The 14,829-nt window shown below is 45.2% G+C and overlaps 1 protein-coding gene across 2 annotated transcripts in view; it reads left to right on the forward strand.

Moving 5' to 3' along the window:
• PIK3C2B (phosphatidylinositol-4-phosphate 3-kinase catalytic subunit type 2 beta) overlaps positions 1–14,829 on the forward strand; it is a 90,635-nt gene that overhangs the window by 59,162 nt on the left and 16,644 nt on the right. For both annotated transcript variants that reach the window (XM_083745657.1, XM_083745658.1), the window contains 6 exons: positions 2,512–2,679; positions 3,591–3,702; positions 7,206–7,348; positions 12,411–12,599; positions 12,832–12,925; positions 14,149–14,243. In XM_083745657.1, coding sequence (XP_083601783.1) covers positions 2,512–2,679; positions 3,591–3,702; positions 7,206–7,348; positions 12,411–12,599; positions 12,832–12,925; positions 14,149–14,243 — 801 coding nt within the window. The remainder of the gene's footprint in view (positions 1–2,511; positions 2,680–3,590; positions 3,703–7,205; positions 7,349–12,410; positions 12,600–12,831; positions 12,926–14,148; positions 14,244–14,829) is intronic.

The following is a 14,829-nucleotide window of genomic DNA, read 5'->3' on the forward strand; positions in this document are numbered from 1 at the left end:
TGGCCTGAAGTTATGAATTTTAGGAATCTATAACATATACCTGCCAACTCAGGTACCTATCCTTGGTCATAGATATATGTATCAGTATATTTAAGATGTGGCACCTCCTTCATTAGAGTCTCTTAAGCAGAGGCTTGGTGGCCACTTATCCAAGATGTGTAGGAGCTGATTTCCAACATCAACAGTGGGTTGAAGTGGATCACCTGAGAGGGAGCCCTTTCAACTTTGATTCTATGCAATGTCTAGGGAGGAAAGTCTGCACCCTAACACTGAACATGTTTGTAGTGTCATGGTGTGTAGTTCTTATCCAGTGGGATGCGGGTGGCACTGTGGTCTAAACCACTGAGCCTCTTGGGCTTGCCAATCGCAAGATTGGCAGTTCAAATCCCCGCAATGAGGTGAGCTCCCGTTGCTCTGTCCCAGCTCCTGCCAGCCTAGCAGCTCGAAAGCACACCAGTATAAGTAGATAAATAGGTACCGCTCTGGCAGGAAGGTAAATGGTGTTTCCGTGCTCTCTGGCTTCCGTCACGGTGTCCTGTTGTGCCAGAAGCGGTTTAGTCATGCTGGCCACATGACCCGGAAAGCTGTCTGTGGACAAATGCCGACTCCCTCAACCTGAAAGCGAGATGAGTGTCACACCCCATAGTTACCTTTGACTGGACTTAACTGTCCAGGGGTCCTTTATCTTTTTACCTTTTAGTTCCTGTCCTTTCACTGAACTGCTGCTTCTCAATGATACCTGATCACCACTTTGTAATTTTTCCGTCTGTATCTCTGATCTTCAAGAAGGGAGGTCTTCGGCTCTGCTTATCTTTCCCCTTTTCCCTTTGTTCCGATGAGAAGGACCAGCCTACCTCTTTCTCCTGCCAGGAGTGACTTGAGCCAGAAGCTTGTGTGTCATGCAGTGCTTTTTTTTTTAATTTCCATTGCTGCATAGCAGGGGTTCAGACGCTGAGCGTTAGAGCAGTGATAGTCTTTCAACATGACCTATTTCTCCTTTGGCTGCAGCTACAGTCTGAAGCTTCTCCAGAGGAATAATAATAATATGAGCTTGGGTGGTGGTTGTGCTGTGTATGTCCTGGACGTGTATCCTACTTTCCTTCCTTGCTGCATTTTTGTGGGGAGAAATGAAATGCAGAAATACAACACATATAGGCTAAGCCACACAACTGGAGAAAAGTTAGAGATGGACGAGAAAAGAGCAGGAGGAGGATTTGTTAACAGCTGAAGCCTGTAGAGCAAGTTGGGCAGTTTGAGCAGGTCTTCTGCAAAGTGGTGGGTCCCCTCCTATGCCATTGGGTGCCCTGATGGTTAAAAGGGGGCTTAGGGCACCAGTGAGCCCTTCTGAGGCACTGGGGTTTGCCCAACCAGATGAGGACCCCACATGCTGATACTCAGCCTCCTATAGGACATGGAATCATAGAATTGCAGAGTTGGAAGGGACCCTAAGGGTCATCTAGTCCAACACCCTGCAATGCAGGAATCTTTTGCCCAACGTGGGGCTCGAAGCCACGACCCTGAGATTAAGAGTCTCTTCTGACTGAGCTATACTGCAGATTTAAAGCAGGATTAATAGTAATTTTCTTTCTCCAGGCAATCCTGGGATATTTCCGCACCCTCCCCAAACAATATCCCTTGAGATGCAGCTTGTTGGACATAGCGTTCATTGAAATCCAGTTGTTTGGTGTCTTAAAACTGTGCTCCATTGTTCCCACGTTCCCACTCTGGACTGCCTCAGAGCCTTGAGGTGTTGCTTATCTTTGAAACCCAGACAGAGAAAACGAATGTTGATGGCAGCACACTAGGCCCGGTGTCCCTATAGCTGTAGGATTAAGGCAGTAGAAACAGGTTTCCTTGTGGAAAAGAGATAGCAAAATGACACATTTACACAACTCGCACTCTCTTTGTAGCTTTCATTTGTGTACGGTATGTGTGAGTCTGCATGCACACACACATGGATCCAATTCTGAGCAGTGATTTATTGTGTTTGTCATACATCTGAATGCTTCGCATTTTTATTTTTATTTTTTGCAATTGGGCCTTGAATGCAAATGCAAGTGAGGGAAAGGAGGAAAGAAGCACTGGCTCAAAACTGGCTGAAGTGCACAACCTTCCTACAGGGTGAAACAAGGTCTTATGTGGCCGAATCTTAGCAAGTGCTGGATTTATGCCAGGAATACACTGATTCAGCCGCTGACGTTTGGCACTGTCTTTCAGTGTCTGCTCAGAACCAGTCAAATGGAAACCACTGTCACTTACCTCACCGCCCCCTCCTCAAAGACTTTGCGTACTAACCATGCAACAGCACAGCCTTCTTCAGCCTGATGCCCTACAGATGTTTTGGGGCTGCAACTCCCAGTAGCCCCAGCAAGTACATGTGCAATACATCTGGAAGGTACCAAGTTGTTGAAGGCTGCGCTGCAGTGTAAGTTATTTTATTAGATAGTTGCTTCTTCGAGGGAAATGGATGTTAAGCTGTCGTTCTTGCTCATTGGCTTCTACTTCTTCCAGAATCTGCTTCCCGGTCCAAGTGAATCGCCTCCCGCGAGAGACTCTCCTGACAGCCACGCTCTATGCCATTCCAATCCCGCCTCCCGGGAGTTCTTCCGAGACCAACAAGCAGCGCCGTGTCCCAGAGGTTTTGGGCTGGGTCACCACACCGCTCTTCAACTTCCGGCAGTACGTGTGCCTGCTTCTGTGTGGGAGAGTAGCTCAGGATAGAATAAGCAGTGTAGCTTTCCAGGACATCTGTTTGGGATGCATTCCAAAGGGGCAGGCTGTGTCAGCCTGTTAAATCAAATGCAAAAGAAGAGTCTTTTGTCAACTAGAGGCTACTTCATCAGTTGCATGAAGCATTGTCCTCAGCTGACAAGGGACATATGCACACATATCCAGATATGCTGGTGCAAGTGGGGGAAATGGCACATTTTGAGGCCAAAATGGTGCAAAAGTCCCTGAACTGCAACAGGCACAGTCTGCCATTACTGAGCAAGGCATGAGTTGATCACAGTCGTCATCTAACAGCAGCAGTAGCTTCCTAGTCAGTCGTCCTAGTCATTTTCTGTTCTGTTCCAATTGCACATGTGTAGTGTAGTGGGAGAGGAAACCCTGGCCTTGATTAAGTCTTCAGTGAATAGAATCAGATTTGCAGACCATAAGTGACCCAGGGGATTGAATAGAGTTGTGGGCTATTACATGCTTGGTGCTTAAGGTCACTCTGTCCCTAATAGCCCCTTTTAAGAAAAAGGCAACTGCTCAGGAAAGCAGGCCAGCGAAAGGGTCTTGAGTGATCATGTGAGCAGGATCATATAGTGGCTAGAGAGAGAGAAATTCAGGAGCTGACCCTCCCTAATTTGTAGAGAGAGGTCCTAAGAGGAGCAATTCAGGGTTCATCAGTCCAGCCATCTTCTTCCAGATAGCTAAGGAATGGAGTGTGGTAACAGAAAACAACCCCAATGTTCTGTGGGGTGATTTGCTTTGATAATTGTTTTTTTGTTGGCACTGCTTTTGCTAACTGGGTCTTCTTAACTACTACTAGAGCCTGAATCTGGTGCTAATGTCTGTTTTCTTCTGCGTGTGCATCCGTGCAGGGTCCTGACCTGTGGACGGAAGCTCCTGGGTTTGTGGCCAGCGACTCAAGACCCGTCTAGTGCCAGGTCAAGTGCTCCCAACTTCAACCAGCCTGACAGTGTTATTCTGCAGGTGAGTCTCTTCCTAGGGCTCTGTCACCACACACAGACAACCCTAATGTACTTTGTGGCTCTTATTGTTTGCCTCTTGAGAGTGGGGATCCAGCACTACTCACTGAAAGGTTTAGCTTAAGCTCTTATTCCACTATGTGCTGAACTTAGTATCAGGATAGGGCTGTATTGATTTATGCACCTATCCAAGCAATGGCAAAATAACTGGGGCTAGTATTAGTCCCAATAAGTATTAGTCCCAATCCACTGAGAGTGGCACAATATCGAGAGTGGCACATAAAAGATTGAGAAGGGGAATAGACTCAGTACATAGGGGTAGGAGTAGTGCCAGGAATCTCACTGTTTTCTGAACAGGGGGAGAGAGGCACTCCACTATTGGAAAAGGGGGTTTTTTAGTTGTTTTTAAGGTAATGGCATTGCAGGAGATTGCTATGGGGAGTCATAGCATATGTATAAGTTTTTAATGTTTGATATTTTATTGTGTTTTTAATATTCTGTTGGGAGCCACCCAGAGTTGCTGGGGAAACCCAGCCAGATGGGTGGGGTATAAATATATTATTATTATTATTATTATTATTATTATTATTATTATTAATTCATTCTCTGTTGAAGGGAGGGTTCATGTACTGAAGCACTACAGCAATGGCAACTCAGCCTTATATATTTAAAAGCACATATAATCCTTTGGAAAAATTCATAAAACGGTACAAACATGAAGGAAGAAGGTACATCTTATTAGCTGTGGTGTAATGGCCACTTCAAGTCACAGTCGTTAGTTGCTACAAGGGGGATAAATGACACTTTCTCACTAGCCAAGGCTGGTTGGTGGTGGAATAAATGGCATTTTCCTAACAGCTACTGTGAATGACATTGGATTCCTTGCTACAACTACTTATTTGTTGCATATTCATTCATTGTACAAATATTTGAAGTAAATTATAAACTGTGCAATTCTGTGATAAGACAATTCTCTGAAAAGGCTTGGATTCCAGTTTTTGGTTGATCTGGTAAAAATTGGGATAGGGAGAGCTTTTCTCCGAATAAGCCTAGTGCTTGGATGTATGAGATTGTCTTCTAGTAAATTCTAACCCCAAAATGATTATGCCAGTCTTTAAGGTGCTACACGACTTTTTGTTGTAAAGAGAAAAGTGTCTGAAAGGTGACTTATGGAGGCCTGATTTTGCATAGGCTGTAGTCCTAACAATGTCTACTCAGAAGTAAGTTCAATTGAATTCAGTGGGGCTTAAGATTGCAACCTGATACTGCCATTTTGGGAAGCTCTTTCTCTCTGGGCCTTGGCACCCTGAAAATCCTTGAGCTAAGGAGTTGCAGTAGATTTGTGACCCAAAGCACTTGCCTAGTCCCAACACAAACATAGCATTCTCTATTTTTCTTTCTTTCTTGGATTCATCTATTACATCTGTCTCTCCTCTGGCTCCAATGTCTCCCCCCCCTCCTTTTTGCTCATTTCTGTCTTCTTTTCCCCTCCCCTCCCATGCACTTGCTAATATCCTTTTGGCTTTGAAGCTAGATGGCAGGACCCCAAGCCTGCTGCTTAGGGTGTGGACAGAAGGAATGGAGGGAGAGGCCGGTGCCGATGAAGTGGAGATTTGGCAGTGGGAGGGGGTTGGGAGCTGGATCCAGCTGGGCTGGGTCTGGAGAGGTTCTCCCCTGGGTCATATCGTGTGCACTATCCTCCTTCCCTGCTGATTTTAAGCGAGCAGAAGGATTATTACTAAGCATCCAAACCAGGCCCTGCTGGAGCTTCAATTACTTCCCTTCCCTAGCCTCCCTTCCCTTCTGTTGCAGTTCTCCGACCTGCTTGTATGGGACTGATTTCTTTGGCACGCAACCAAATGACTTGTTTTTCTTTTCCAAAGCCACTTACAAACCCATCGAGTTTTGTTTATTTATTCATTTTAAACTCAAGCTGTTGCCGGTAATCCCCTAAATGCTGCTGCTGCTGCTGCTAAGGACCATTGAGTAAATGATGCACATTGCCGGTGGCGCCATTGCGTCCCATCCCATCCCATCGTGGCTTTTCCAGCCCAAAGCTGGGTGTGGTTGCGACTTTCTAAGGCTCAAGAAAGACTGAGCTCATTTTCCATCTTTCCTTTTGAAAGATTTCAAGGAAATGTCCTGTTAAACTCATCCATGGCTCCAAACCTTGATACACTATAGGCTTATGTAGGGCTTCCCCAAGCAATTTGGAGGTCAGCAAATAGCTGCCACTCTAAAGCATGGACAGTGAGTATCTAATTCAAGAAGGGGTCGGACCGCAACTCCCATCCTCCCTGGCTATGCCTGATGGGAGTTGCAGTCCTGCACTACATGGAGAGTACAGGCTCCTCACTTCCAGTCTAATGCCTGTGCTGTCTGCCTAAAAGAAGCTAGGGATAGTGCATGCCTTGTGGCGGCTCTTGATGTCTCATGGCACCCAAAAGAAGGAAGGTCAAACGAAAGGACCAGCTCTGTGCATTTGGGTGTTTAATTCAGAGCCAAATCTGATCATTCCACTCAGAGTCCAGATTGGTCTGGGCACGCCAGTATTCAGCTGATTTTGGAATTTTCGGGATGGTGTGGTGAGTCACAACCTGAGCACATGGTGTTTGGTGGAACAGCCAGATGATTCAGTATTTGCCACTTCCCCAGTGACCTAGATGTGGCCAGGCTAAAGGGGTGTGTGATTTGGCCTTAAACCCCTGTCAGTTCCGCTTCCTGATCTGCTCTTTGGCCTTCTTGCCCAGAAGCTTAGTTTCGCAGCACCCTCGCAGCTTTTCTACAGCCCCATCTACGTTCGGACCTCTTTGTTGCAGGAACATAGTTTAGAGCTAAGAGGAAAACCTGCTAAAGCATCCCAGTGGAAAGGAAAGCATGTGAGAATTGAAACAGCCAAGAGGGTGGTCTGGAATTCAATATGGGCATCAGCTGCCCAAGTGGCAATGCATGGTGCTTTTACATGGCTGCCACTATCAAGTAGTGCCCCAGAAGAACAGGGCTCCACTAGGAGGCAAGGTACAGTCAGTTGTACAGTGTACCCTGTGACTTGGGGGAATGTGCAGGTCTGCATACACATTACACCCTGCAAAAGGGTGAATGCATGGCCCCCACAATAGTTCTGAATGGTGTGGGCAGAAAAATGGAAAGAGAAAACATACTGCTTTCATTACAATAGAAATATGACTACACAAATGTCTTCATAATTTCTTGGCTGGTTGGTAGGTCTGTCCATTACACAGATGTGTGTGTGGGATGGATCTGGGACTGCAGTGTGACTCATTATTGTGTCTGCTTTTCCTACTTCTGTGCAATGTGTCATATTCTGTGTGATGTCTGCCTGGTACCCAGGCACATGAATAATAGGATGCTCAGGTGTAGGACTCCTTTTTAGGCTACTTCCATGTGCTGGTAGTGGAATAAAGCATCCCTAGTATCAGTCTGCCCTTTCAGGGTGGCAGTAAGTATGTGCTTAAAAGGCCGTTCTTGTCTCCCTACCTTTTGCAGATTGACTTCCCCAGTTCAGCATTTGAAGTCAAGTTTACCAGTCCACCGGCAGCCGATTTCAGTCCCCAGTACAACTTCAACAGCCTGTTTGAGGGAGACCAGCGGAAGCTGAAGGAGGTGATGCAGAAGGAATCACTTTATTGGTGAGAGGATGGAGAGTGTGCTTGGGCGCACTGTTGTATCAGGGGAGAGATTCTTGGTCACTGACACTTTTTGATGGCCCTGAGTTGAACATCTCGGAGGGGTAATAGGCAGGGGTCCCTCCAGATATTTGCTGGACTATGATTCCCATCATTCCTGACCATTGGCCATGCTGGTTGGGGCTGATGGGAGTTGGAGTCCAACAACATCTAGAGGGTCAAAGCTCTTCCCCATCCTTGGTTTAAGGGGTGAAATGGTTCCTACCAGGCTGGTCGCCTCTGCTTCTACTCCCCCCATTTAATATAATCGCTCTTGCTGCCACATACATTATGTTCCCTCCCTCTTTCTGTGGGATCTGTCTCGCATATTGTCTAGGCTTCTTATCTCCAGTGCTTGCCCCTCTCTCTTTCCATCACTTTCTGAGGCCAGTGCTCAAAGTACTTTCTACATAGTCTGCCCAGGCATGCAGTCTTCATCCAAACTTGTTCAGCATATGTTTCTCTGTTAGCAATGTACTTTCATGACTACTGACCGCCTTGCTGGGTACTGAGGTAAAAGGTAAAGGTAAAGGTACCCCTGCCCGTACGGGCCAGTCTTGACAGACTCTGGGGTTGTGCGCCCATCTCACTTAAGAGGCCAGGGGCCAGCGCTGTCCGGAGACACTTCCGGGTCACGTGGCCAGCGTGACAAAGCTGCATCTGGCGAGCCAGAGCCGCACACGGAAACGCCGTTTACCTTCCCGCTGGTAAGCGGTCCCTATTTATCTACTTGCACCCGAAGGTGCTTTCGAACTGCTAGGTTGGCAGGCGCTGGGACCGAGCAGCGGAAGCGCACCCCGCCGCAGGGATTCGAACCGCCAACCTTTCAATCGGCAAGTCCTAGGCGCTGAGGCTTTAACCCACAGCGCCACCTGCGTCCCCTGGGTACTGAGACTATCATCTAAATAAATCTGTTTCCTCCATAAATAGCCATAAATAGTCTCCAACTGGCAGAGGTGGTTTCGATCTAAACACAAATAAGAATAGAAGGGAATCTAACACTAATAAGCAATCATCTCAGAGTCTTCCTTGTTCCTATTAAACTTGATGAAAAGATTGTGGAGAAAAGTCTACGGATTAATGTTGAAGGAAATACTGTAGATAAGGAAGGATTTCAAATACTTCCATTATAGCCTTGAACAAGTTATTTGGTTTCTAGTTTATAATCTGCTCAATGAGGGGCAGCCTGCCCCCACAGTTTATTCCATTTTTAAAAAGTTTTGTTTAATTGACCCTGAAAATGGCCCCCATGAGACATTTTACAGCACTATAAAATGTACAGTTAAAAACCAGGTAGCATTGAAACACAAGTAGAAAACAGCTATAAAACTGGAGGCCGGATCCACAGTAATGCTGTTCTCATCCTGGGAATCTCCATGGCTAAAACCTTAGATGACTTGGAATATGAGTGGCAAAACTCAAATGCCACAAGAGCCAGTAAGGGCTGCTGTCAGACTGTACCCGCTTGATATGTTATTAACAACATTAATGCCGATTGCTTCCATAATTGATCCCTTTAGTGTTTCTTTCCTGTAATTAGCCTGAAGTAGAATTAAAGCAGAGATTCCATACAAGCACTTAATAAACTATATAATCTAGCAATGTTCTTCTCTTTGGCCCAGATTCTCCTATAATGGGCTGAGCCTGCATGCAGGGAGTTCTTAATTAAAGACACATGGGATTTAAGAGCCTCAATAGCACTTAGTCCACCCAGGACAGGCTGCTATGGTAATTGCATTTAAATTAGCCAAAATAGTCATAGGTCAGGTTTGCAAAACACTGAGGGACACTGAAATGCAGCAGATGGACAATGACATTGTCTGGACGTGCCATAAAAAGTGAACAAAGAAGGGCAATTTCAGAAAGAAAGTCTTAATATGAAAGCAGGTGCTGCTCTTAACTGTTAAAATACAGTGGTACCTTGGTTGTCGAACTTAATCCGTTCTGGGAGACAAAACATCCGAGTACCAAGGCATTCAACAACCAAGGTACGACTGTACATTAAAACAGGAGAAGGTTTTGATTTAGTAATTTTCACCTTCTACCCGGTGCCTTCACTGGCATCATTTGGGTACCTACCTCTTTTCCCAGGCCTTTGATGGAGTTAATTGATTTTGTTGTTGTTGTTAGTGTGTGTCTAACACTTCCTGTTGCTGTTGGGGTGGGAGGGCTGTTTTCTGAATGAGAAATTGTTCATGTTTATATGATTCTTCTTTAAGTATGGTATAGTATATATGAGTGTAAATCTTAAGTACTTGATTAATTTATATACCACTTGGATGCAAAAGTGGCCAATATATTGTAATTTGCTTGGATAACTTTTTGGGTAACAAGCAGCTAATAAGCCCAGATAGAGCTGTAGTGTTTTTCTTTGAAGGTTTTTCTTCTGAGTGGTTGGGGTCATCGCCTTCAATTTATTGGCTACCTCCAATCCTGCTCTTTGTCCTGAACATATTAGTATATAAATAGGTCCAATGTCAGGCTGCCCTCGTCCTTTCCCCTCCTTTGGCTGAAAGCAAGAAAGCTTTCTGCAGCATTTTCTCGGTGCTTGGTAGGGGCAGACCATCCCTTCCTGGCATTGTACAGTAGGTTGTGCCACTTCCCTTCCTGTCTGCTCTGGGTCACAGCTGCGGTGGGAAGTTCTCATGTGCTTTTCACTCTCCTTCATTTTTGTTCTGGCCTGAGTGAGTGAATGTATTTCCTGGAGGTGGCTTAAGGAAACCTGTGGGAATGGAACTGGCCCTATTATGCGAGTGCCTTGGCCATATTGCTTTGCCAGCATCCGGACATTCAGCCCCTCCCTGTTATTCCTCTAGCACTGCGGCTGGGCTGATCTTGATGGCCCTGGATCCTAGCTTTGGCCTCTCACAAAACCAACCCTGGTCTCCCTCCAATTCTTCTGTGTGATTCAGTTTTCCTCTCACTGCCTTGCCAAGACAGCTCAGAGGCACTGTCAGTCCCTGGGAAATGGCTTTCAATGCAAAAGCTCAACACTGGAACACACCAAGTCATTAGTAACTGCCGCAATGGCTGCTCACCACTAAGCAGTCACTCTAACATATTTGGGATTGGGAATGTGGCTTCCAGGTCCCTTGTTCTTCTCTACTCTTGTCTCTCCAAGCTATTCTATTTTCTTTGGCCTTCTGTTCTCCCCCCCCCCCTTCCCCCTATACTGCAACTTCTCCCTGTTCTATTCCAGTTCAGGACACCTCCAGTTGCTCCTCAAATTTTGGCCTTTTACCTTCCCTGAGCACAGGGCTCCAAATCTCTCTTCTCTCCACCACTTACTCTTTTGCAGTCCTGAACTGATGGACAAGTCCTGCTCAGTCCCCCCCCCCCCCGCCTCTCTTTAAGACTGACTGCCTTAAAAGATCTCTTTCATACCCCTCACTTTTGACCTTTTCCCCCTGAGCTGCCCCCATGAGCTGCATTGACCTTCAACATGGAAATACCCCTGAGGCACCGAACAAAATCAGTGCTAGCTAATTTTCTAGCTGGAGCCTGAGCCACAGAGGGGCAAGCATCATTTCCAGGGCTTAGCCGTAGAATCATAGAACTCTACAGTTGGAGGGAATCACAGCTAAAGAATCCCTGACATGCGGCACCCAACTTCTGTTTCAAAACCTCCAATGAAGTAGAGTCCACCATCTTTGGTGTTGGACCATTCCACTGTCAAAACAGCTCTCACCATCAGAAAGTTCTTCCTAAAGTTTTGTCATAATCTTCTTCCTTGTAAGTTGAATCCATTGGTTCAAGTCCTACCCTCCAAAGCAGAAAACAAGCTTGCTCCATCATCCATGTGACAGCCCTTCAGATATTTGAAGATGGCTGCTGTATCAACTCTCAGTCTTCTCTTCTCCAGGCTAAGCATACCCAGCTTCCTCAGCCATTCCTTGCAATGCTTGCTTTCCAGACCCTTTATCATCCTGGTCACCCTCCTCTGCACACATTCCAGCCCATAATCCCTGTTTTCAGTGTAGGGCTTCACTTTGAAACGTGTAAAGAAATAGTGTCTCATCATTGTCTGTTATTAGCTCATTGCCAATCATCTGTGGTTGGCCAGGGTTGGTTGGTAGGCAGAACATCTGGATCAGAGAATGTGCTTTCTGAGTCTCATTACCTCATTTTCTCGAAATTAAACACTACTAAGTTCATTCTTTCCTTTAGTTATTGCCAGACTGTTGTGCTATCAAGTCTAGGTTTTTTTTTTAAGATAGCATCATAGTTTTCCAGGAATTTTTAACCCCCTCCTCCCTAAAATTCAGCTTCATGTTGAATCATCAGTGCTTTGGTGGGGAGAAAGGATGCAGGTGGAACCTCAAGCAAGAGCAGAGGTATTTCACTGCGTCTGGATGACACAGTGCTCCTCTTTCTGAGGGCTTTTGCGTTCATCACGGGCCGCAACTTCCTTTCCTCCTTTAGCTCTTGCGGCAGGAGAACCTTTGACCCCATTAGACAGGGGATGGAATTGCTTCAAGTCACCCCATTAGCCACCTGATCCCATCTTCCCCATGGAGAGAAATGGATTGACTGGTAATTGAAGCACGCAGCCTTGCTCTGTTTGAGATGAAGCAGTGTGTGGTTGTCTTTCTGTGGTTTTGCTGCTCTCTGGTGGAGTCCCAAAGCAACATCAGTTTGGTGGTGGTGAGGAGACACAGAACAGCCAAGGTTCAGTCTGTGTTCCTGTGAACAAACAGTATATGATCAAATGGCACGAGGCTCTTCTCTAGCAGTCCTACATGAGAATGGGCTGTTCTCTCCCTCTCTCATGCAAACACACTGCACAGAAATATATTTCCAAGGGCCTCCTCATTCTTCTTGTGCCTTTATTCTGCGTCAAATGTGCATAAGGTTCCCTTAAAAGCACAAGTGCCTTTCTAGATCAGGTCAAAGAAAGGCTCATAGTGTCTGTTCCAGCATCGGGTTTCCAGAATCAGCCAGTTTGGGTGCTTCTGGAAATTTTGCAAGTGCCATAGCTAATAGCCCTTGTGTCCCCAGACTGATCTTAAGAATTCTCTTGTCCCAGGCTAACAGATGCCGACCGGAAGCGGCTGTGGGAGAAGCGTTATTACTGCCACTCTCAGCCGGGCTCCCTTCCTCTGCTGCTGGCCAGTGCCCCGAGCTGGGAGTGGGCCTGCTTGCCTGACATCTATGCCCTGCTGAAACAATGGACTCACATGAATCACCAAGATGCTCTTGGGCTGCTGCATGCAGCGTAAGTCCTCTTCCTAGTTTTGGGGTTTTTATTGTATTTTGTGAAGGTGCTTTTATGCATTTGGGGGAGGTTCGTTTTATTGTCCGTTTGTCTTATTGTTGTCTGTTGCTTTGAAGGTTCTTTTTGGGGAGAGAAAGAGGGGAACTGTTAAGTTTTATACATAATGAAAGGTGGCTATCAACATGGAGGTGGAGTTGTCCTCTAGTGAAAATCTCCTGATATGTCGCTGCAGGTTCCCAGATCAGGAGGTGAGGAGGACAGCTGTGCAGTGGATTGATTCCATATCTGATGCTGAGCTACTGGATTATTTGCCCCAGCTGGTACAGGTAAGTCACATGTGTTACCTGAGAAATATTTCCATTCCATTTGGGAGCACACATGCCAGGGGCTTGTGTGCTTAGACAGCATTGTATCTCGGGAGGCAGCTACCGTGGCAGAGGGCTTAGTTCTTTGGAAGCTCAGAACCTGAGCAGCAAAACCCTAAAGCAGTTTTTCTCCAAATGGTTGGAATTTCAGAAGCCTTCGTAAAATGGCCAGTTTCTGATACCCTAAGGATAGGTTGCTAGGCTTCAGTTCACCTGTACTAAAGTTAATGGAGCATTCAGAATTAAAGCAGGATGGTACTGGTAGAAGAACTCTTAAACAGCAAATCCTTCCAGTAGGACTTCAGGCTGCTGTCATAGGCCACATTCTTCAGTTTGTTCTCTTGTATTCTACAGTTAATTAGAAATAGTTTTTGTTCTCACAATGAGCAGTGTTTAGATTTGTCTTGGGAGGACTGTTTCAAAATCTTAACAATCTGCCTTGATGAATTCCTACTAAAAAACAAAATGAAACTCCAGTGTAATAATTTTGTTTCTCGTCTTTGCTGCCTGGAATGTAGAGAATTTTTTTTTTCTGTCTTTTGGTGAATGCTTGTACTGAGGTTGTCCAAGGTTTGCCTATATTTTCTAGGCTAATTTACCTCAAGTATTTTCACAATTGCAGTGTTGAGCGGAACTATCACTACTATGTTTGTTTTTGTTTCTTTTTAAGGAAGGGGCAACATTTTACTCTTCTACCATACTTTCAATGTCCCAATACAGTATGTGTTCTCATAAAAATGGTTATGTTTTCAACACCCTGTATGAGAAAATAAATAAATAAATAAAATAAATAAATAAATATTGTCTTGCAGTGTAAGAGGTAACATAGTAATAGTACTACATTAATTGATTTTTGGGTGATTTTTTGGGTGCTTTCCAAGCTGCAGAGCCAAAAGGAAAAAAAAGCACATGTTTTTCCTCAAACAGGATACACAAAAGGGATGGTGATGGAAGCTGTTTCTCCACCCCGGGACAGGGCCTTTTCTGTGGTAATGCATTGGTTGGGGGTCCTCCTTCCTACAGAACAAAAGGCCAACAAAATTCTGAATTCTCTACATTTTTTATGATTCACGTGCATCTTGATTGAGTCTCCTTTAGTTGTATACCAGCTTGTGAGGGCTATGCTCCCAAGGGCAGACTGTTACAGAATCTGTAATAGTCCAGTCTGTTCTTTCCTCTCCCAGGCTCTGAAATATGAATGCTACCTGGACAGTCCCTTGGTGCGGTTTCTTATGAAGCGAGCCGTCTGTGACCTGAGGATAACTCACTATTTTTTCTGGTAATGTTGGTGGATGTGCTGTTGGCATAGTGAATGATTTAGAAACAAGGGTGTGTGTGTGGGGGGGGGGTTTAAAAAAGAAAAAGAGAATCTGAAGTTATGATCATCAAGTTTGAATCTTTCTAGCAGACGCTAGAAAATGTTCAGAACATTATGCTTCCATTCATTGTTACCAGCCTTTGAAGAAATGATTTCTTTCCTAAGAATTGCTTAGCATTACACCCATAAATACCTTTGTTCAGAACTGGATTTCTATGCTTTCATTTCTTTCTTTCTTTTAATTAAATCAAGCTCTTTTTAAAATTAAATCAAGTTTCTAGTCCTCATGAGGGAGCAGTTTCAGGAGTCCGAGAACCTTAGCCCCCTCTGTTTTATGTTGCATTATTCTGGCTACCTTTAACTTACATTTTCAATTTTTGTAGATGGGGGGGGGGGCTTTTTAAAAAACAAGAAATTTGGTTTTAATCAGGAAAACGTGGTCTGTCTCCTAAGTTGACCTGGTCTTTCTAGGAGACAGGAAAAAGACTTTGCTTAGCTGTGCTTGTTTTGGTGTGGATAGATGGGTCTTTCACATGAACCCCACTGC

This window comes from Podarcis gaigeae (assembly GCF_964106915.1).
Source record: "Podarcis gaigeae genome assembly, chromosome: 6".
Taxonomy (NCBI): Eukaryota; Metazoa; Chordata; class Lepidosauria; order Squamata; family Lacertidae; genus Podarcis; species Podarcis gaigeae.